The sequence below is a fragment of the Orycteropus afer genome, unplaced genomic scaffold (genome assembly GCF_000298275.1).
Source record: "Orycteropus afer afer isolate SDZICR_OR568_19922 unplaced genomic scaffold, OryAfe1.0 scaffold00074, whole genome shotgun sequence".
Taxonomy (NCBI): domain Eukaryota; kingdom Metazoa; phylum Chordata; class Mammalia; order Tubulidentata; family Orycteropodidae; genus Orycteropus; species Orycteropus afer.
In genome coordinates, this window is record NW_006921661.1 from 1,522,834 (window position 1) to 1,544,649 (window position 21,816).

A 21,816-nucleotide genomic window follows, 5' to 3' on the forward strand; every position below is an offset into this window, starting at 1 on the left:
TTGAACCGCCAGCCTTCTGGTGAGCAGTCAAGTGCTTTAGCCACTATGCTACCAGAGATTCTATACATACCCATAGCAAATACACTGTTCTGCACTTAACAGTTTTCCTTGCAGAAAAAGACATAGATTCTTCACTCTTTTTTTTTATGGCTACATAATATTTTATTGTGTAACTATAACTTATTCAGTCCCTTATTGATTGACTGGTTTCTAGTATTTTGCTATTAAATCAATGCTGCAGCGAATAACATTGTATGTAACTCATTTACATACATCCAGTGTATCTGGATAAGAAGTTCCTAGAGTAGAATCTCTTTTTAAGTCCCGTGGTAAAGGGTATGTGCATTTTAAACTTGATACCTTTTTGTCAAATGGCACTCCATAATAAGGCTTATACCAGTTTAAGCTCACACCAGCAATGTATGAGAGTGTTTGTTTCCTATTCCCTGCCAATACAAGACATTTCAACCTTTTTAATCTATGTCAAACCATATGTGAAAAATGGCATTTCAGAGTTTTAACTCACCATGAGTGATGTCAAGTCTTGTCATGATTAAGAGCCATTTATATTTCTTATTCTATAAACTATTTGTATCTTATGCTTGCTTTTCTACTGCATTGTTGGACTTTGCTTATTATTTGTAGGAGGTTTTTTTTTTTTTTTGATTTTTTATTTTTGTATTAAGGAAATTAACCCTTTGTGATGCAAATTACAATTATTTTCCTAGATTGTTCTCTTTTGAAGCAAAACACCAACACCTCCTGAAGCTCCCTTACCCCCATTCTCTCCTTGCTCCACCAGACTGTGAGCCCCTTGAGGGCAGGACCCATGCCTTGATCATCTCTGGGCTCTCACTGGGTAGTTGTTGAATTGAACTGAACTGAATTAAACTGCTGTGTTCCCCACCCCACCTAACCTCCCCTTATGGCTTGGGAGTTCCGTTTCCACCTCCAGCAGAAAAAGATGACTTTTCTCATTGCTCACCACAGCCATGCACCTGTTTGGCCTAAACTGGCACCTGCAGCCGATGGAGGGGCAGATGTATGAGATCACGGAGGACACAGCCAGCAGTTGGCCTGTGCCAACGGACGTCTCCCTGTATCCCTCAGGGGGCACTGGGTTAGAGATCCCTGACAGGAAAGGCAAAGGAGCCACAGAAGGTAGGGTTGCCGTGTTGTCCGTGTCGTGAGTCCTCTGTGTCTGCCTTTGAACCGAGGAGACCTCCATTATGCGCATCATGTGCCTGATGCACAGCTCCATGCTCTGGTGCTTCCTCCATCCCTCTGCACTCCACGCCGGCTGCCAGTCCACCTATGTCTTCATTGCAATTCTTTTTCACTGGGAGCTCATAGAGCAGCTTGGGCAGGCTCATGGTGCTCAGTGGCATCCCATCTCATGCCTCAAGGGAAGCATTTTGGGATTTCACATCCTAGGCTGGGGTGGCCATCTTTGATTGTGAGGGAACAGGGAAGCCCTATTGGGGCAACCTCATGGGATGGATGGGTATCTCTGGAAGTGGGGTATGGTGAGATGGGTAGATGGTGTGTTGTGATTCAAAGATCCATGGACCCTTATGATTTAATGGAAAACATCAGTTCAAGTGTTCTGACATTTACCAATCATGTGACCTCAAGCAAATCATTTAATTTCCCTGAACCCTAGTTTTCACATCTGTAATAATAGCAATAATTATTAGTGTTTGTACAGTGTGTATGTTTCAAAGATTTTTTGTCAAGAGCATTTCATATAAAATCCTCACAGAGGTCCTGTGAGTTAAGTATAATTTTTTTTCTCTCTGTTTTAGATGCAGAAACTAAGCATGGCATTAATTAAGTGACTTGGACACAGTCACATGGCCAGTAAATAATAGCATTGGGATAAGAGCCCCAGTCTTTATAGCCCCAGGGACTCTTGCACTCTTCATAGGCTAGCATACCTGCCTCACCCCATGGTTAGAAGACCCAAAAGGAGATGTAGATGTAAAATTCCATTGCACAATGAGAGAGGGATATTTCTTTCTCAGTGATGGTGGTGGTAGCATTTGAACTTTGGCATTCTTAAATGGGACATCCAGAGACTAATGTCTTGAATTTCCTATGAGTCTTTCCAACATGCTGTGGACACAGATTCTTTCACTGTCAGCTAAGACTGGAAAAGACCCACAAAAATGGGTACCAGGAAAAATGTTTGCACTAACAAGGCAATCCAGTCATTATTCTGGGCAATGTGGTCCTCTCTGCTCCTACATAACTGCTTTTCTCTCTGGTGCCACCTCAGGCAGCAGTGTGGCTATAGCCACCTCCAGCTTTCACTGCTTGCATCTTCCTTCCAAATTCACTCTGAGGTCATGGCTCCCGAGCCCCCCTGGTCTGCCAAGGATTTGCTTTGCAAATGTCATATTGGCCAGCAGGGTGGCCTGTGCTTGGTCAGAGTATCTATTAGTTACTTCTGAAATGATCATCCTTAAGGCCAAAGTCAACTCTTAACCTATGGTCATCTTTAAGGGAAGTGAGGAGGATTAGGAGCATTTTCACAGAGCCAAATCAGAATTCCTGCCTAATGTTTTGAGGGGCAAAGCCAGTCCTCTCTTTTACAAAAATTTTAAGGCTTAGAAAATTGAATAATTTATACTTTCTTTACCCACTAAAAATTTGGAGGGACATACCATGGATGAGGCTGTGGAAAGAGCTGTGGAAGAGAGTCAGGAAGCCCTAGTTCAAGTCCAGCTGCCTCCATTTACCCATAGTGTGACCTTCAGTAAATCCCTTGACCAGGGCTTCTGGTCTCTGAGGCCCACTGTAATTCACAGATTCTGCATATGTGATTAATAATAGAATCATCATATGACTGACTAAAAAACCAAACCAAACCCACTGCCATCAAGTCAATTCCAACTCATAGCAACCCCCATTGGGTTTCCAAGATGGTAAATCTTTACGGAAGTAGATTGCTCTTGCTTCCATAGAATGCTTGGTGGGTTTGAACCACCAGCCTTCCGGTTAGCAGTCAGATGCCTTAGGTGATAGTTCTTTAGAATTTTTTCAGGTTGGCCCTGTCCATGGTCCTGCCTGTTGGCTTGTGATGCCCATGCCAGTTTATAGTATTGAATGCTGTAGGTGAATGACATAAAGATGACCAGCATGCACAAAAGTAGATTTAAGATTTGCTGAACCCTCAGAGAACTGGTAGAAGGTCTTATTTAGCAAAATGTGTTTTCTTCCTTCCATGATCTATACCAAACATTTTTTAAACAGGAGTTGAATCTATCTGAAATCTCTCACTCTAATGAAATTAGAGTTTGTAGGTTGTTTAGGTTTTGTTTTATTTTTCCCAAGGAGCAGGAGGTGCAGATAAGAGGCAAAATAAAATTGCATCAGGTTATTGGTTTACTTTAATTGGAGTATTTTTGCTTAAAGGGATTATCTGTCATTACTAATGCAAATGGAAATCCTGTTTACAAACTTCTTAAATGCAGTACAGTGCAGGAAAGTGGTCAGCATCAAAAACAATTACATCAGCCTGGAAAAATACATCAGTCTGAAAAACAGAGGACAAAGCTTCCTACAGTTTATGTGAGACCACATAGTTCTTAATTTATTTTACCCTGGTCAAACCAATGTCTACTGAGTTTATGTTTTTAATTGTGATGTTAAAAATCTAGTTCCTTAGACATATCTCAAAGGGGAAAATCTTTAACCTTGATATAAGAGATGCTTCCTGTCTCTTCTGAGGGAATCATAGGAGAGCTGATTCCAGAATTAAGATTAATGTTCTTGTTGCCACAATTCTAGAGGAAGCCGTGTAGTATGATGGAAAGAGAATAAATGGGTTTGGAGCCTGACAGTTCAGGGTTCAGATCCTGGCCTTAGCCTTTATTGGCTGTATTAATTCCAGTTGTTCCATATTTTTTACCTTAATTTTCTGCTCTGTAGAACAAGAGGATAACATCGGCCTTTTAAAAGACTTATGGTGAGGACGCACTCAATGAATGTTAGTTCCCTTCTTGTCCATTCAAATCTCAAACCATTTCTATCAGTTATTAAAGTTCCAAAACTTCAGCTAATTAACCTTATATATCAACATATCCTGTAAAGGTTTGTGTATTTTTAAATTAATTTTAAAGGATATATAGATTTTTAAATTATACAAATGAACTATGTGATAAATCCAGTGTTTTAAATGTTCATCATTATTATTATGTCTCTGACAATAACATCAAAGTGCATTTCATACTATATTTTCAAAGTGGCTTTAACCATTTTGGGGTTGTCATGGGATGGAAACCAAATACAGCAGCTTTTCGTAGTAAAGCCACAAGAACTTGTGTTATGCATTAATGGGAAGAAGAAAAAAAAGCATTGAATAAACAAGCATTTCTGATGGTTGAATTGGCGGGCTAGGGATCACATTTTCTTCTTCCTGCAATGAAATCAAAATTGCCCATCAGTTTGAACCATGCAAATTGCTACACATAGCCTCAGCTGGACTCCCCAAAATGGAACAGCTTATTTTGATAATCAAATAAATTTCAAACAGTTGCTAAGGAAACTGAAGGATTCCTTGTGCAAGTGATCACATTGAAAAAACCAAAAAGTGGGGAGAGAAGGGAGAACGTTAGTTGATTAAGAATGTGGATCCGATATCGATAGGGCTTCATTCAGGAAAGTCAAGACTGTCTGTAAGAACGGCATGGAATTCCAGTTCTTCCAGATCTTCCTTATTTTACTGAGCTATCCAATCATTTAGCAATTCATTGAAAAATTTCTTTTATCAACATAAATGCATATTTACACAACATTGCTGTAGGGGGCATGAATCTTTTACAAAGCAAAGTACTGTTACAGCAAAATCTGTTCTGTGAAACCTAACCATGCAGTTGGAGATCCCTAATCCTGAGTTAAGCTGTTTTTAAGAGTTAAACCTGTGGGGTACCCAGTGATTGTTTCTTGTCCTTCTCATGAATGTCTTGAGACCCTGACTGCTGCCCTTTAATTTTGGGGCCTGTTTACAGATTCCTTATTCATAAAAAAAAAAAAAAAGAAAAATGTCAACTTCTTATGCCCCAGGATGCCAGGAAGTTCTTAAATGGGCCTTGAATCTACATGATCTAGCCTTGATATTTAGCCTGCTGGGGCTGTGAATTAAAGTGGACTCTTGCTCTTTAAGAGGGTCTGTGCACCCCGCCACCATGAGGAATGTCTTTGTAGAATTTAATCATTCATCAATTTAATCCTCTAAAAAGCCATATTCTAGCAAATAAAAGATTCCAAATGGCTTTGTCTCTAAATGGTTTCTTAAGCATTCTGAGCTTCAATGTATATATTTTAATATTCTGAGAATTAACTGAACTATTGTATATGGGGGAGCTCTGGTAGCATAGTGGCTAAGGCACTTGACTGCTAACCAGAAGGCTGACGGTTCAAACCCACCAGCCACTCCTTGGAAGGAAGATGGGGCAATCTACTTCCATAGTGATACCGCCTCAGAAACCCAAGGAGGGGTCGCTATGAGTCAGATCTGACTAACTGCAGTGAGTTTTATTATATATGGAAGTGCCTGGCATATAGTTGGAGCTCAATAAATGGTCATTAATACTGCTAGTAATGCTACCATTTCTACGTTTATTACTATTACTATGCCTAATAATATTATTATTTTCCTGGATATAGGTAGGAAGTAGAATTTTATGTGCAGCATTTTCCTCCTTTAGTAGACTCTAGCCTCTACTCTCCTCCATGACTCCACCATTTTGAGGTTTTGCCATATGCTAGTGTATTTTGTATAAGGACTCTATGAGTCAGAAAGAACTTGTTTGGGTTTAGGATATTTTATATCCTAGCACTCACAACTTAGCTCAGAAATAAAAACAAAGATTCTTAGGTTACAGGATCTGGGAAGAGGAAATTACAGTTTTGTTTGTTTGTTTGTTTGTTTGTTTTAAGGCAGGGAAAGAGGTGGGATATTTCCTCTGACCAGATCCTTAGCCCAACAAATCTCATGCCTCTTTCTATCAGATAAAGGCAGTCAGCAGGCTGTAGATTCTCAGCAGCCCCCATCCCATCCTGAGGGTTCATCCAATGTGGGAGGGGAGTTGTTGTTGTTAGGTGTCATTGAGTTGATTCTGACTTATAGCGACCACACATGGCAGAGTAGAACTGTTCCATAGGGTTTTCTTGGTTATCATCTTGACAGAAGCAGGTCATCAGCCAAGTCTCTCTCCCACAGAGCTGCTGGGTATGTTCAAACTGCCACCTATTTGGTTAGCAGCTGAGTGACTAACCATGGTGCCATCAGGCCTCCTCGTGTGGGAGGGAGAGGAAGAGTCATAAAAGGTTAACTCTCCAGATTGGGATTCTCTTCCCCATCTCAGATATTGCCTTTAGGCTGGGCCTTGGTACCGTTCTTAAGGACCTGGACAGAATGACTCCTAGTACAAAAGTCACTTTTGCACCAAAGCTCCAGAGTAGCTCTCCTCAAGGTTCTGATGAGGAATATGCCCCAGACCAGAAGTTATTATTTTTATTTCATTGTTACATGCACACCAATGACATTTTTTCCTCCTATTTTGGTCCATCTAGGTGAAATACTAAAGTGTTGGAAAAGAAAACTTCTCCACCTCCTCTGGGGGAGGAGCCAATTTATTTATGCCCTTGGGCCTGCAGACCTCTGGGGGAGTCTCTGGGAGTCTCTGACCTGTATGGCTACAGAACTGAGCTAATACAGTAGTAGCTGTCCCCTAAAAAATATGCTCACTGGAGGGGAAAATGAATTGTGCAGGGCTCTCCAGCAGCATACTGAAAAGTGGGATAAGTTTTCTATTATTTATTCTCAGACATAGCAATTATTTGAATGCACACAATCCTGAAATCCCATCAGCTCTGACTCCCACCTACTCACAAATGAAATGAGTCCTTGGAATTAGCAGTCTTGGGCCTATTTCTATGTAATTGCTAGGAGTAAAAATCTCAGAGCTCCCCTGCTTTGTTTTGTACTCCCTCTTGGTTCTGCTCCCTTAGCCGAATTAAAAACTGAAGGGTATACCATTTTCTACCTGTAATATAAAAGTATTGTGGTATCGGAGACCTGAAAACCAGATAAGGAAGAATGTGAAAGTAATTCTATCCCATAGTAATGCTTTGTAAATTTGGCTTTTATCTTTGAACTATCTGAACCACATTGTGGAGTGGGGGGTGTGCGTGTGTGTGTGTCTGTGTGTGTCTATATTTTTAAGGTAAAAGTTTGGGGGATGCATTCCTTCTAAAAAGGAATTAAATGCAAACTCTCATGCTAATGACAGATACTAGTAGTACTTTTATTGTTACATGCATTTTAACTTTTTGTTGGTATATTTTTAATTAAAACAACATTTAATGGTTTGAAGCTAAAAACCTAATGTTTCTGCCTAGAAGTTTATAGGGGAATGATAACATATGGAGAAGTTTAGCATTTAAATTGAATTTTATTATTTAAAACAGTAAAATATTTTATGGCTACAATAACACCCTGCCAATCTCCATTTCAGCATCAAATGTGCTTTGTAAGGAGTCTCGCAAAGCTAGGGAAAAGACGTTTTAATTTCTTATTCCCAAAATGCTTTTTATCAAAAGTTCCCAGAAATGTGTTTTCTTTACAAATCAGTTCTTCTTGTCTAAGGTGTCTCTTCACACATCTTTAACAATGTAGAAAATGTTGGAACTAGGGGGTACCTTTCTAATGACTTATAACATGTAGTGTATTAACTTGATTTTGGTTTTTCGGTGTCCTAAGGGTGGTCTTTCTAGCATCCTTATAGTCTCCTACCTCCCTATCCCTCTCAATTCCTTAGAAGGCTAATGTCTGGCAGGAAGTTAGGGTTTATATTTTTCACATGTGAGTGTATTTAATTACCAAACAGAGGAAGTTTGATAAGCAGCTTTCCTTCCTGCCACTGGAAATGTCCGCTGAAAGCTGTCAGGCTCCTCATTAGTGACAGAAATGAGCAAAGAAAAAATAAAAACTTACTCCTAACCTTCCTGTACAGATGCTGGGCACAAGGTGAGGGTCTGTGTTGAATTTCCACATGTCATTGATGTTTTGCCTAAACTTGAGAAATTCTTTCAACTTTACCTACTTTAGCACACACACAAAATTATATTCACCCCTCATCTAAACACAAGAAGCATTTTTCAAAAATGTTTCTTCCCTTCAGAAATGACCTCTTCCTCCTTGCCTTCCGTCTATATACCTGATCCCAAATCAAGCCCCCCATCTGTAGACTCTAGCCTCAAAATTTAACCTCCAATTTATACATAAACTAATGAACTTTTAAAATACCTTACCCTACTCTAGTGGTACTTCCCACTGTTGGGGGAATCATTCTGAGTTACACATTTAATAACAACACCTCGCTCTCTCCATCTTTTCTACTTTAGCATGCACTCCTTTACACATGCACATACACAATCACAGAGTTATTCTCATGTGACCACAAATGATTATTTTTGGGATCAAAATATATCTTAACAAGCTGTGGAGTTATGCAGTAAACAGATGGCCTTTGGGGAGGACCCATACTGCTTGGGAAGAATGCATATTTTTAGCAGAACAATTTGAGCATCGCTGGGAAAAGAAAAAAAAAAAAAAACCCATTCTGGACGTTCTTCCTCCTCAGTTGAGTCCTCGGCTAGGGAGAGGAGGCTGGCAGCAGAATGTTCTAGAGAGGAGGGCCAGGCTGAGGAGAGCCGTGATTGTTCAGATGCCCTAATTCCTTGTTTCATCTGTGACTAACTGTGATGTTTTTGTCTTCCCTTCCCTGTGTCTTGGTAGGAAAGCCCAGTAGTTTCTTTCCAGAGGACAGTTTTATAGACTCTGGAGAAATCGACGTGGGGAGACGGGCTTCCCAGAAGATTCCTCCTGGCACTTTCTGGAGATCTCAGGTGTTCATAGATCATCCTGTGCATCTGAAATTCAATGTGTCTCTGGGAAAGGCAGCACTGGTTGGCATTTATGGCAGAAAAGGCCTTCCCCCTTCACATACACAGGTAACCAGAACTCCACATACCCTGCTGATCTCCAGGGGCTTCTTCCTCCTATCTTAACCCAAACTCAGGGAGCCCTTACCTCCTTAAACCTGTATCTTTGTACCTGAAGAGAATTTCATCCCCTCCCAGGTTCTGTATTTCAAATGAGTAGGGTTATGTCTCTGGGGGGGGGGGTAGGTTTCAAAAGGAAGAAACCTCTTAGTAGCCTTCTCATTATTGCCTAGTCTCCTAAGTTATATTATTTATCCACAAAATGTGACCTAGAGAAGGGTGGGGGAAAAAAAAACATGCATTTTGGAATCAGAGACCTGAATTTGAATCCTGTTGTTATCAACTGTATATCCTTGGGTGCACTTCTCATCCTCTCAGACCCCCTTTCCTAATCTATACAATAAGGATAACATTGCAGGGCTATTGTGAAAAATAAAGAATAGCATTGTTAAGCAGTTAGTGCAAGACATGGCTCAGAATGGGCAGTCCCTAACAAATGTCACTCCCCTAGCCTCTTGTGTTCCTTCTTTTTTTCAGGGTTATACATTTACTCAGACATAAACACACACATGTACACTAGAGACACTTGAAAACTTGTCCAGTATAATTGGCATATTACCAGTCATGATTGGTAAAGAACAGAGATATGTACGAGTTCTTCCCAGTTCTGGATTTAGACTCATATAATCCATAGGCATCTATCAGGCCTTCCTGGCCCAAAGCAGTCTTCCTAGGCCAGCAGCTATTTAAGATTTTCAGTTAAAAGCTAGATAGGTACATTTGCAAGGAATAGAGTCACAGAAGAATATGCTATCCATGCTGGTCCTGAACTTCTTACCTTACATGAGAGGGAATAAGTATTTTTCTGTACAGAAAGAGAGAGAGAGGAAGAAGTTTATTCACTTGGCTTGCTACCTGCTGTTAACATTGCGTGACTGACTTCTCTTAAGTCTCACACTGCAGTGGGCAATGGTACTTGATACAGCACAGAATCATTGGCATAGTTTTGAGCTAATCCAGTTTAGCTCCCCTAGTTTACTCCCTGAAACTGGCACATTTGGAAAGGCTCATTGCCAAAGGGGAGATGTATATAAATCAAATTTTCCTTTGCACATGACTGATGTTGAAAGCAGGTCCAATTCTCTAGTCCCCATCCTAGACCGTAAGGATTCCCATCATGATTTGCATGGAGTTCAAACAATCATTAAGTGCCTGGACTTCTAATTATGTACTCATCATTTAAAACAAAACAAAACAAAACAAAAAACATGGTTGTCCTGGTACAAGCTTAGCCTGGTGAAGAGTCACCACACATATAACAAAATTAAAACAGAAAAAGAGTAAAAGCTAATCCACTAATGATGCTGTACTCACAAGAGAGTCATTACCGTGGACAAAATGGGATCTGGAAGGAGTTAGAGTTGGGTGATCATCCTCCATGTGGTTTTAGCCTCTTTGCTCTCTGAGTTGTGCTCTTTCCATGAGAAACCTGAAGAAAGAACTTGGCATTTAATGAGGCAGATCCACTGCTAATTTTGTTCTCTTTGTACTGTAGTTTGACTTTGTGGAGCTGCTGGATGGAAGAAGGCTCCTGACCCAGGAAGCACGGAGCCTGGAGGGACCCCAGCGCCAGTCTCGGGGAGTCGTCCCCTCCTCTAGCCATGAGACTGGCTTCATCCAGTATTTGGATTCAGGAATCTGGCACTTGGCTTTTTACAATGATGGGAAAGAGTCTGAAGTGGTTTCTTTTCTCACCACTGCCATTGGTAAGGAAGCTCCATCCCTCTGGAGCCTGTGGGATATTGTTTCTTTGGATGGGAGGATGGTTGGAGATTCTGGGATTTTTCTGTTGCCAGCTGTGGATGCCTTCTGGCATGAAGGTATCCTGACTGGGCTTGCTGGGATGAAGGATGAACGTGAGATGCAAGCAAATGAGGGTAGGGACTGACAGAAGGGCCTGGAAGATAATTCTGGGCTGTCACCTGTGCCCAGAGCTATTGCCCACTCTCTTTCTTGTGTTATCGGTAGTATGATGTGTGAGCCAGCTGCAACATTTAAAGACTGAGAGGTGGTACTGATAACATGAGACAAGAATCCTGTACAACCAGCCTCACGTAGGAAACATCTCTCTTCTTGGCACTTCTTTCCAACATCTATTTGTCTTCATAAGTCTCACTTGGTTCAACTCACCAATTTGTTGTTTGCTTTTTTGCTTTTGGAGCCAACAACCCCTGGCAGATGAGAAAAGAAGATAAAGGCTTGAAGAGAGAGCAAGAATAGCAGTATAAGCAATGTAATCAGTCAGATTATGATTTTGTTGAGAACAGAAATGTCCTAATCTCTGACAAGGGCCTTTGGGTGGTGCAAACAGTTAAACAATGGACTACTGGCCAAAGAGTTGGTGGTTTGAACCCACCCAGAGACACTTTAGAAGATAGGCCTGGCAGTCGGCTTCTAAAAGGTCACACCTTGAAGATCATGTGAGCACAGTTCTGCTCTGGAACACATGGGGTCACTATGAATATAATCGACATGACAGCAATTAACACCAACAATCTCCAGTCTCTAACAGGAGTCCCCAGCTTGTACAAATGGTTAATGTGCTTGCCTATTAACCAAAAAGTTAGAGGTTCAAGTCTAACCAGAGGCACTTGAGAAGAAAGGCCTCTTGATTTACTTAAAAAATTCAGCCATCAAAAACTGTATTGAGCACAGTTCTACTTTGACACACATGAGGTTCCCATGAGTTAGAATTTACTTGATGTCAACAGTTTTTTTTTTTTTTCAATCTCAGACACAGAGCAAACCCTAATGTTTTGAATAAATGCTTAATCAGAGTTTCTAACCAGTTCAAACTGGTTTAGTCATGGCCAGTGAAGTAAAACCAGAACAGACTCACATTTTTAAAAATGTGAGTGATCTGGAACACTAATGGGAAAAAACTATTGGTCAGAGTCCTGGAATGGGAGACTTGGAAGAGGCCTAGTGAGCCATTTTAGAAGCCTGATGCATGACATTGCATTATTGCCAGGACTGTGGAGAGCAAAACACATTCAAGTCGTATAGTCAAGTCAGCTGCCATCTTTGAGCTTGGCACCATTGTTTTCAGTTCAGTTCATCAAGAGATTGGGTTGCTATGCAATGTGCACACTGCCCTTGTTTTCTAAGAGAGAGAGATTAAGTTTCTGGTAGAGCTTTGTCCCATAATTTTTCCCATTCTATTTCGTGTTTTGGCTCACCCACATTTTCAAAATTTATGTTCATTCTGATGTTGTTTCACTGGCCATGAAGCCCTGCTTTTAACCCTTTAGCTTTCAGATATAGTGGAAGAGTGACTTGCTATCAGTTCAGGTTTGAACCCCTTAGCTACCTCAGAAGTCTGTGAGTCTCTGAGTAGCCTGATACCCTGTCTGAAATAATTTCTCTCTTTTACCAACACATTTTATAGACTACATCTCCTCCTTATATCACCATAGTATCCTATAGGACACAGTACTTTTGGTCATTTGGGTTAGAAAACATTTTCTCTGAGTTTATATTGGAAACACTGTGACACAGTATGGTCTGGGGACCCCATTGTCCTTTACATGCTTGAAGCCCACAACATTTAATTTCCTACAGGAACATAAAACTAACAGAAAACCAAAACTCCATTAACCCCAGAACATTTGGAATAGAGTTTGTGATCATGAAAAGTTGTCAGAGTTCACCTGAAAACCTTTTGTCTCAATTCTTGGCTGAGAGTCTCTTTAACATGGAGAATGGAGTTTAATGAAAATCTCTCAATCTGATACTTGGTTTAGTTCTTCTTTATAAACAGCAGTAATCAATGTCAGGCTGTTTTCCTCTTAACTTGTAGTTTAACCTTTGGTGTCTAGACAGTGAGTACCTTCCAGTTAATTGAAGACATGGCCAGTGTCTCCGAGGCATGGTTCACAAAGAAGCAGAATGCCATTAACCGGAAATAAGCTTAAGAAATAAGCTTCTGATTTAATACTGTACCCTGTTCATAAAATAAAAAAAGCTTTAGGTGGTTAGGCAACTAGCTTTATATGGGAAATCGCACTCTGTATTTTCCTTGTCTTGGAAATGTCTGTCCTAACAGCCAGACTGTGGTTGCCTGGAGGGCACGGATGTTGGCACATTCCTCTCTACCTCCACAACACTACCCCAGTACCAAGAGCACAGTAATCACTCAGTTAATAAGGGAACAAGTGTGAGTGTGGCTTCTTCTCTGCTTAGGCCCCATTGGCAGGACTCAGCAACTGCAGTCTTGGTGGTACTTTGCTCCTGGTTTCCACCCCGTAGCTGCCTTTTGAGGTGTAGTGGAAAGTATGCTCAGTTCTGAATCTCTGCCACTTGTGTTTTGATCTTATACAAATCACTAAATTTTTCAAGCTCTTGGTTACTCAAGATTCCAGAATTTGAAGCTGCAGCTCTGTGGTTACTTGTGACATAGAGGCCAACAGGGTAGCTTACTCTCTGTCATGGGAGATCCCAATTCTGGTCCTCACCATCAATTAGGCTGTCACTTTGTGGAGTTTGCCAGGCTCCAGACTCTGTTTCCTTTCTCTTTCTGACATGGTGGCTTCAATTTAGAGACATAATTACCAAGTCATTAGTGGTACCTGAGTTACAGCATTGTGGTCTCATGGCTAGTGTCTCTTAGGCATGGTTCACAAAGAAGCAGAGTGCCATGCTTCACGTTACTAAGATTTTAAAAACCAGAATTCTTTATTTTTAATAACTGAGCATAAATATGAAAGGATATTAGTACAACTCCCAAAGAAAGCTACTTTTAATTAGGAAATGAATCTTGGAGAAATAAAATGTAGATACATGTAGGTACCTTTGCCAGCTCTCGGCTTGTCAGAGCTTGCTAACCTGTTTTGTCATAATTAAGAAGCCAGCCTTGCTTTTCCCTCTGGCTCCTCTGTTCTCACCTGAATGATGAAACTTGTCTTCACCTCCCCTTAACCCTATAACACTTTCAGAGCACATATTCCATGTAGTGTTTTTTCAGATTTTAATGTGCTCAAGCTTCACCTGGAGATCTTGTGAAAATGTGGTAGGTCTGGCTGGGGCCCAAGATTCTGCATTTCTAACCAGTTCCCAGTGATACCAGTACTGCTGATCTATGGACCACATTTTGAGTAGTAGGGGGTAGAATCCCTGGTGAGTATGATACATCTGTTGTGCAAAGGGACCACTTGGGATGCCAGTTAAAAATTCAGATTCTGGGCCTTTTCTTCAGAAATTATGTCAGTAGGCCTAAGATGGAGCCTGGGAGCTCTAGTAGGATAGTACCTAAGGCACTTGACTACTAACCAGAAGGCTGGTGGTTCAAACCCACCAGCCATTCCTCAGAAGGAAGGTTGGGCAATCTACTTCCGTAGTGATACTGCCTTGGAAACCTAAGGAGGGGTCACTATGAGTCAGGTCTGACTCCACGGCACATAACAACAACAACAACAAAATGGAGGCCAGGTGATCCTGATCTGGTGGTCTGAAAACTAAGCTTTGAAAATGAAACCTTCCATGAACCATTGTCCATTCCATTCTGCCCTTGCTGACTCATGTTAGCTCTGTCACCATGAGCAGTCGTTATCTCTCTGAGCTTCATTTTTCTTGCACTGAACATGGAATAATAATAGTGGTTTACAAATATAAAGTGCCTGGCACAAGCTTATGGAACCCCATAAGCACTCAGTAAGGCTGTTGATATTCTCTCCTCTCCTCCTCCTCCTTCCACATTTCTTTGGCTGCCTCTCTGACCTGCTGCCTCCCTTCAAATGACAGTGATTGTTTAATGAATGCTTTTTTTTTCCCCTTTTAATACAAAAACAGAATGCTTCCAATGCTGCTGTTAATCCCTCTCTCCCCAAGAGTCACTGGCATTGAGTCTTAGCTGTCTGTGGTCGTTACCTGCGAGCTGTGAGTTGTAATTTGTCTTGACAGGTTAATTAAAAGTTTGAGTCTTGTTTTAGTGAAGTCATTATGGTCCCAATATACAATTGTAACTCTGGGGTTTGCTTAACACACAAATCAGAATATGACCCTCCCTTCATTACATGTTGAAATCCAGATCTAAAATTTCAACAGATCTGAGTTGTCAAAATCCAGAGTATTTATGTCTGTTTGTAATTAAGTAACAGGAGAAATAACTGTGTTTAGTCATTTTAACAAATAACTTTCTTGTGTACCTTTTTGCTTTTCCCTCCATTTAATGCAATCCAGCTGATGATTTTAAATTAAATGAGTTTATATTTTTGCCTTAAAAAATTTTAAAGCACTTTATAAACTATATACGCAAATATATACATGCACTGATATTGACAGAGCTCCCTCTGAAGAAGATATGTTTACACACACATACACCACTGAAATCAGAGAAGTTTTAAAGTAAAACATGGGAGCTATTTTCAGAAAGAACAGTCTTTCCTTTATATGTGGAGATCAGAATTTAAGGGTAATAGTATTTTTGTTCCTTGCTGTGTTACATGGTAGGGGTCATAGAATCTTTATTGACCTCAGGTATTGAAATGAAGTAGGCAGATGTGTACCAATAGCTAAAATGTAATTGTTGTTGTTGTTGTTATGTGCCGTCGAGTCAAACCCGACTCATAGCGACCCCTCCTTGGGTTTCCGAGGCAGTATCACTACGGAAGTAGGATTGCCCAACCTTCCTTCCGAGGAGTGGCTGGTGGGTTTGAACCGCCAGCTGTCTGGTTAGCAGGCAAGTGTCTTAGCCACTATGCTACCAGAGCTCCCAAAATGTAATTAACACATTGCAATTTAGGAAAGACTTTCACATACATTCTTTGAGCCTACATTAACTCCATAAGGTGAGTATTGTTATTATTATTTTTTTTAATCATCCCTTACAGATGAGTAAATTGCAGAGAAAAGCTGGGATTTGAACTTGCATCTGTCTGACTCCAAAAATGGTGCCTCTGTATCCCCTAGCAATCTGCCTCCTTCTCGGGATAAACTCCTTTTTTTTTGGTACTAGTCTGACTTCTGTTTTGCACTTATTCAGTCATTCTGCAAATATTTAGAGAACACCTACTGTGTGCTGGGGAACCATGCTGAGCTGTGTTATGTGTGTTGTGTAATCCTTACAAAAACCTTACAACACATGCAACGCACTGCCATAGAGTCGGATCCGACTCCTAGTGACCCCCACTTGGGTTTCCAAGATAATATCACTATGGAAATAGATTGCCCAACCTTCCTTCCAAGGAGTGGCTACTGGGTTTGAACCGCCAGCCTTCTGATTAGCAGTCAAATGTCTTAGGCACTACAGCACCAGATCTCAAATATATCAAATATACAGGTGAAGAAATTGAGGCTCAAAGAGTTTAATGAATTTGTTCAAAGCCACACAGTTAGAAAGGGTGAGCTAGGATATAAACTTGGTCTCCAAAGCCCACACTCTCCCTACTGTATCATAGTGTCTCACTATTAGCCATGGTTACTTCTAAATATTTTATTTCAATTTGTATTATATGGAATATAACCCCCTGCCCTCCAGTAACTTGTCTCCAATTTTAAGTAACCATCTTATGTCAACCCAGGAAGTTTTCTTGAGAAGTCAATAAAAAGAACATAACAAAATCTTGCAGCATAAAACTTAAAAAGTAAAAACACCTTTGTATACATTGTTTGCAGCCCCATCTGTTGCCATCAAGTCAATTCTGACTCATAGCAACTCCATAGGGCAAAGCACAGCTGTCCTCATGGGATTTCCAAAGCTGTAAATCTTTATAGAGGCAGACTGCCACATCATTCTCCTGCAGAGCTGCTGGTAGATTTGAACTGTGAACCTCTTGGATAGCAGATGAGCACTTAACCACTGCAACACAAAGGCTCCTTGTTTACAACCCTCAAACCAAAAAGCCAAGCTCACTGCCATTGAGTCAATTGTGACTCATAGCAACCCCTGTTGGGTTTCCAGGGTGGTAAATCTTTATGGAAGTAGTTTGCCACATCTTCCTTCCACAGAGTGGCTGATGGGTTTGAACTGCCAGCCTTCTGGTTGGCAGTCAAATGCCTTAGGCAGTGTGCCACCAGAGCTCCTTTTAGACCTGGTAAATCAGTATTGGAGTCTTTTAGGTCTCCAGACAACATCTTACCTTTTCGTTTTGGTTGTTACCGAAGCATACAGGGACAGAGCAAAATGCCATTGTGGCAGTGTGAGCCAACTTGGAAAATAACAGAGTTGCCCCACAGTAGATCTAGAAACCCAGAAAAAAAGAAATAAGAATTATTGCTGGAAAACATTGTTGCTGTTAGGTGCCATCGAGTCACTTGTGACTCCTAGTGACTCTGTGTACAACAGATTGAAACACTGCCCAGTCCTGCACCATCCACACAATTGTTGCTATGCTTAAGCCCATTGTTACAGCAACTATGTCAATCTATCCTATCCTCTTTGTTTCACTGACCATCTACTTTACCAAGCATTAGATCTTTGTCAAGGGATTGGTCCCTCCTGATAACATATGCAAAGTATGTGAGTGAAGTCTCACCATCCTTGCTTCTCTGGAGGATTATTTTGGTTGTACTTCTTCCAAGACATACTTGTTTCTTCTTCTGGCAGTCCATGGTATATTCAATATTCTTCATCAACACCATAATTCAAAGACAGCAATTTTTCTTTGGTCATCTTTATTCCCTTTTCAGCTTTTGTGTGCATATGAGGTGATTGAAAATACCATGGCTTGGGTCAGGCACACCTTAGTTCAATGTGACATCTTACTCTTTAACACTGTAAAGAAGTCTTTTGCAGCAGATTTGCTCAATGCAAGTACATCATTTGATTTCTTCACTACAGTTTCCACAGGCATTGATTATGGATCCAGGTAAATGAAATCCTTGCCAACTTCAATCTTTTCTCCATTTATCATGATGTTGCTTATTGATCTAGTTGTGAATTTTTGTTTTCTTTATGTTGTGGCATAATTCCTGTTAAAGTCTGTAGTCTTTGATCTCCATCAGTAAGTACTTCAAGTCCCTTTGGCTTTCAGAAGCAAGCAAGGTTGTCATCTGCATATCACAGTTTGTTAGTGCATCTTCCTCCAATCCTGATACCACATTCTTCTTCATACTGTTCAGTTTCTTGGATCATTTATTCAGTATATAGATTGGATAAATGTGATGAAAGGATATAACCCTGAAACACATATTTCTTGATTTTAAACCACATTTGAACAACTGTCTCTTGGTCTATGTACAGGATCCACATGAGCACAAATTCCCATTTTTCACAATATTATTACCCATAATTTGTTGTGATCCACATAGTCGAATGGTTTTGCATAGTCAATGAAACACAAGTAAACATCTTTCTTGTATTCTCTGCTTTCAGTCAGGGTCCATCTGACATCAGCAATGATATCCCTCATTCCACCTCCTCTTCTGAATCCAGCTTGAATTTCTGGCAGTTCCTTGTCTACATACTGTTGCAACTGTTGTTGAATTATCTTCAGCAAAATTGTACTTGTGTGTAATATTAATGATAATTTCTGCATTCTCTTCAGTCACCTCTCTTTAGAATGGGCACAAATATGGATCTCTTCCAGTCAGTTGGCCAGGTAGCTGTCTTCCAAATTTCTTGGTATAGATGAGTGAGCACTTCCAGTGCTGCATTTGTTTTTTTTGAAACATCTCAATTGGTAATTCATCAATTCCTGGAGGCTTGCCATTGCTTTCAGCACAGCTTGGACTTCTTCCTTTAATACTACCAGTTCTTGATCATATGGTACCTCCTCAAATGTTTGGACATGAACCAATTTTTTTTGGTGCAGTGACTCTGTATATTTCTTCCCTCTTCTTTGGATGCTTCCTGTGTCACTCAGTGTTTTGCCCATAGAATTTTTCTGTATTGCAACTCAAAGCTTAAATTTTTTCTTCAGTTCTTTCAGCTTGAGAAGTGCAAAGCATATTCTTCCCTTTTGGTTTTCTAACTCCAGTTCCTTATACATTTCATTATAATATTTTGCTTTGTCTTCTTGAGCCACCCGTTGAAATCTTTTGTTCAACTCTTTTATTTCATCATTTCTTCCATTTGCTTTAGCTAGTCTATGTTCAATAGCAAGTTTCAGAGTTTCTTCTGACACCATTTTGGTCTTTTCTTTCTTCCTTGTCTTTTTCATGACCCTTTGCTTCATGTATAATGTCCTTGATGTTGTCCCACATGACTCCTCTGGGCCTTGCTCACTGGTGCTCATCTACTCTTGAGATGATCTCTAAATTCAGGTGGCATATACTCAAGGTCATATTTCATCTCTTATAGACTTGTTTTAATTTTATTTTACTTCAACTTGAATTTGTATATGAGCACTTGATGTTCCAAAGTCAGCCCTTGGCTTTATTCTGACTGACGATATTGAGCACCTCCATTGCCTCTTTCCATAAGTGTAGTCTATTTGATTCCTGTGTATTCCATCTGGTGAGGCCCATGAGTATAGTCACCATTTATGTTGTTGAAAAGTATTTGTAGTCAATAAGTCATTGGTCTTGCAAAACTTCATCATGCGATCTCCAGCATCATTTCAATCACCAAGGCCATATTTCCAACTACCAATTCTTCGTTTTCCCAAACTTATGCAGTTCAATCACCAGTAATTATTAGTACATCTTGATTGCTTATTTGATCAATTTCAGACTATAGAAGTTGGTAAACTCTTCAATGTCTTCTCTTTGGCTTTAGTGGTTGGTTGGTACATACATTGAATAGTAATCATATTAACTGGTCTTCTTTGTATGCATATGGATACTATTCTATCACTGAAGCATTGTACTTCAATAGATGTTGGATCTACCTTGTTCTCTTTGATGATGAATTTGACTCTATGCCTCTTCAATTTCTCTTACCCAACATAGTAGACTAGATGATTGTTCAGTTAAAAATGGCCAATACCAGTCCGTTTCAGTTCACTAACACCTAGGATGTCAGTCTTTATGTGTTCTGTTTCACTTTTTACTACTTCCAGTTTTCCTAGATTCATACTTCATGCATTCCACATTCTGATTATTAATAGATGTTGTGGACGTTCCTTCTCATCTTGAGTCATGTCCTATCAGCAAATGAAGGTCCCAAAAGCTTTACTCCATTGATATCATTAAGGTCAACTCTACTTTGAGGAGATAGCTCTTCCCCAGCCACATTTTGAGTGGCTTCTAATCTCAGGACTCATCTTCTGGCACTGTATCAGACAGTGTTCCATTGCTACTCATAAGGTTTTCAGTGGCCAGTTTTTCAGAAGTAGAATGCCACAGCCTTCTTCCTGGTCTATCTTAGTCTGGAAGCTCCACCGACACATGTCCACCATGGGTGACCCTGCTGGTAACTGAAATACCAGTGGCATAGCTTCCAACATCACAGTGATATGCATGCCACCAGAGTACAACAAACTGACAGATGAGTAGTGGTAGAAAACATAGAGACTAGAAATTTTTAATGAGAAAAATGCCCTGGTGTTCCTGGTCTGAAGAGAAGAGTCATTTCATACATGCTCAGATCACCTCTATAAACCGACCTCTGTATGCCAAAGGGCTAGGAGCAGATTTATTTAGTTACTTTCTCCCTTCCTTCCTTTATCCCTGCCCTAGAAATAGAGAGAAGATATGAGAAGGCTTATGGCAAAAAGAGTTCATGGTTTAGATTAAGGAAGATGAAACATTTATATAGTAAGTGCCTCTAATACAAGGAAAAGAGCAAGAAAGGTCACTCCTGGAGTGACAAAGTACCATGAGGCTTGGAGGAATGAGAAGATATGTCTAGCTGGATGGATGTGGGGGGTTGAATGGGTAGAATTTTGACATTTAAAGAAGGAAATAGGAGAAGAGCGATAAAGAAATCATTCCAGGTAGCAGGAACACCATGAACAAAAGGCACACAGGCAGAAAATTAAGATCTAGGTATGAGGAGCCAACAGTTTGGTTGGACTAGAACACAGGATGCCCTGAAAAGAAGAAGTGAATTATCATGAAGAGGCTTGACTGCCACCCTAAGGGAAAAATTTATTCTGTGGGTCTTGGGTACTATAACAGGCTTTTAAGCAAGGGGATAATAGAATTAAAGCCAAAGTGTTTATCATATTAGGCCTAGAACAAGAGTGTGTTAATTTATATAATCAGAGGAGGCTACTAGGATTAAGCTTTGTAATTTCATGAGGGAAAAAAAAAAAAAGGAACAGAGGGAGATGGGAAGGACAGAAGAACTGGTTAAGTGCCACCTGTGGTATTTTTAGTTTGCTTCCTGTGACCCATTCCTCTTCTTTCCTAGACATGTCTAGCTAAAACCACTGCCATTTAGTCAATTCCAACTCATAGTGACCCTATAACATAGAGTAGAACTGCCCATATAGGGTTTCCAAAGCTGTATATCATTATAGAAGTAGACTGCCTCATCTGTCTCCCACAGAGTGGCTGGTGGGTTCAAACCATTGAACTTTTAGTTATCACCCGAATGCTTTAACCACTGCATCACTGGAACTCCTTATGCCTAGATGCTGTCACATAAATTTCTATCTTCCAAGGGTCATCAAAACTGGATCTTCCATAATTTTTCAAAGAACACTGGACAGTGCTGTTTCTATATTTCCCCTATATTGATTGGACAAGAATATTGAACGTACTGTGGACTGCCAGAAGAACAAACCTGTCTTGGAAGAAGTACAGCCACCTTTCTCCTTAGAAGTGAGGATAGTGAAACTTCGTACTTTGGACATGCTATCAGGAGGGACCAGTCCCTAAAGAAGGACATCATGCTTGGTAATGGAGAGGGTCAGTAAAAAA

At 40.3% G+C, this 21,816-nt stretch overlaps 1 protein-coding gene across 1 annotated transcript in view; it reads left to right on the forward strand.

The window, feature by feature from the left end:
* Positions 1–21,816, forward strand: part of TENM4 (teneurin transmembrane protein 4) — a 562,032-nt gene that overhangs the window by 244,953 nt on the left and 295,263 nt on the right. The window contains exons 6-8 of the mRNA XM_007941024.2: positions 991–1,161; positions 8,807–9,021; positions 10,568–10,778. Of these exons, the coding sequence (XP_007939215.1) occupies positions 991–1,161; positions 8,807–9,021; positions 10,568–10,778 (597 nt within the window). The remainder of the gene's footprint in view (positions 1–990; positions 1,162–8,806; positions 9,022–10,567; positions 10,779–21,816) is intronic.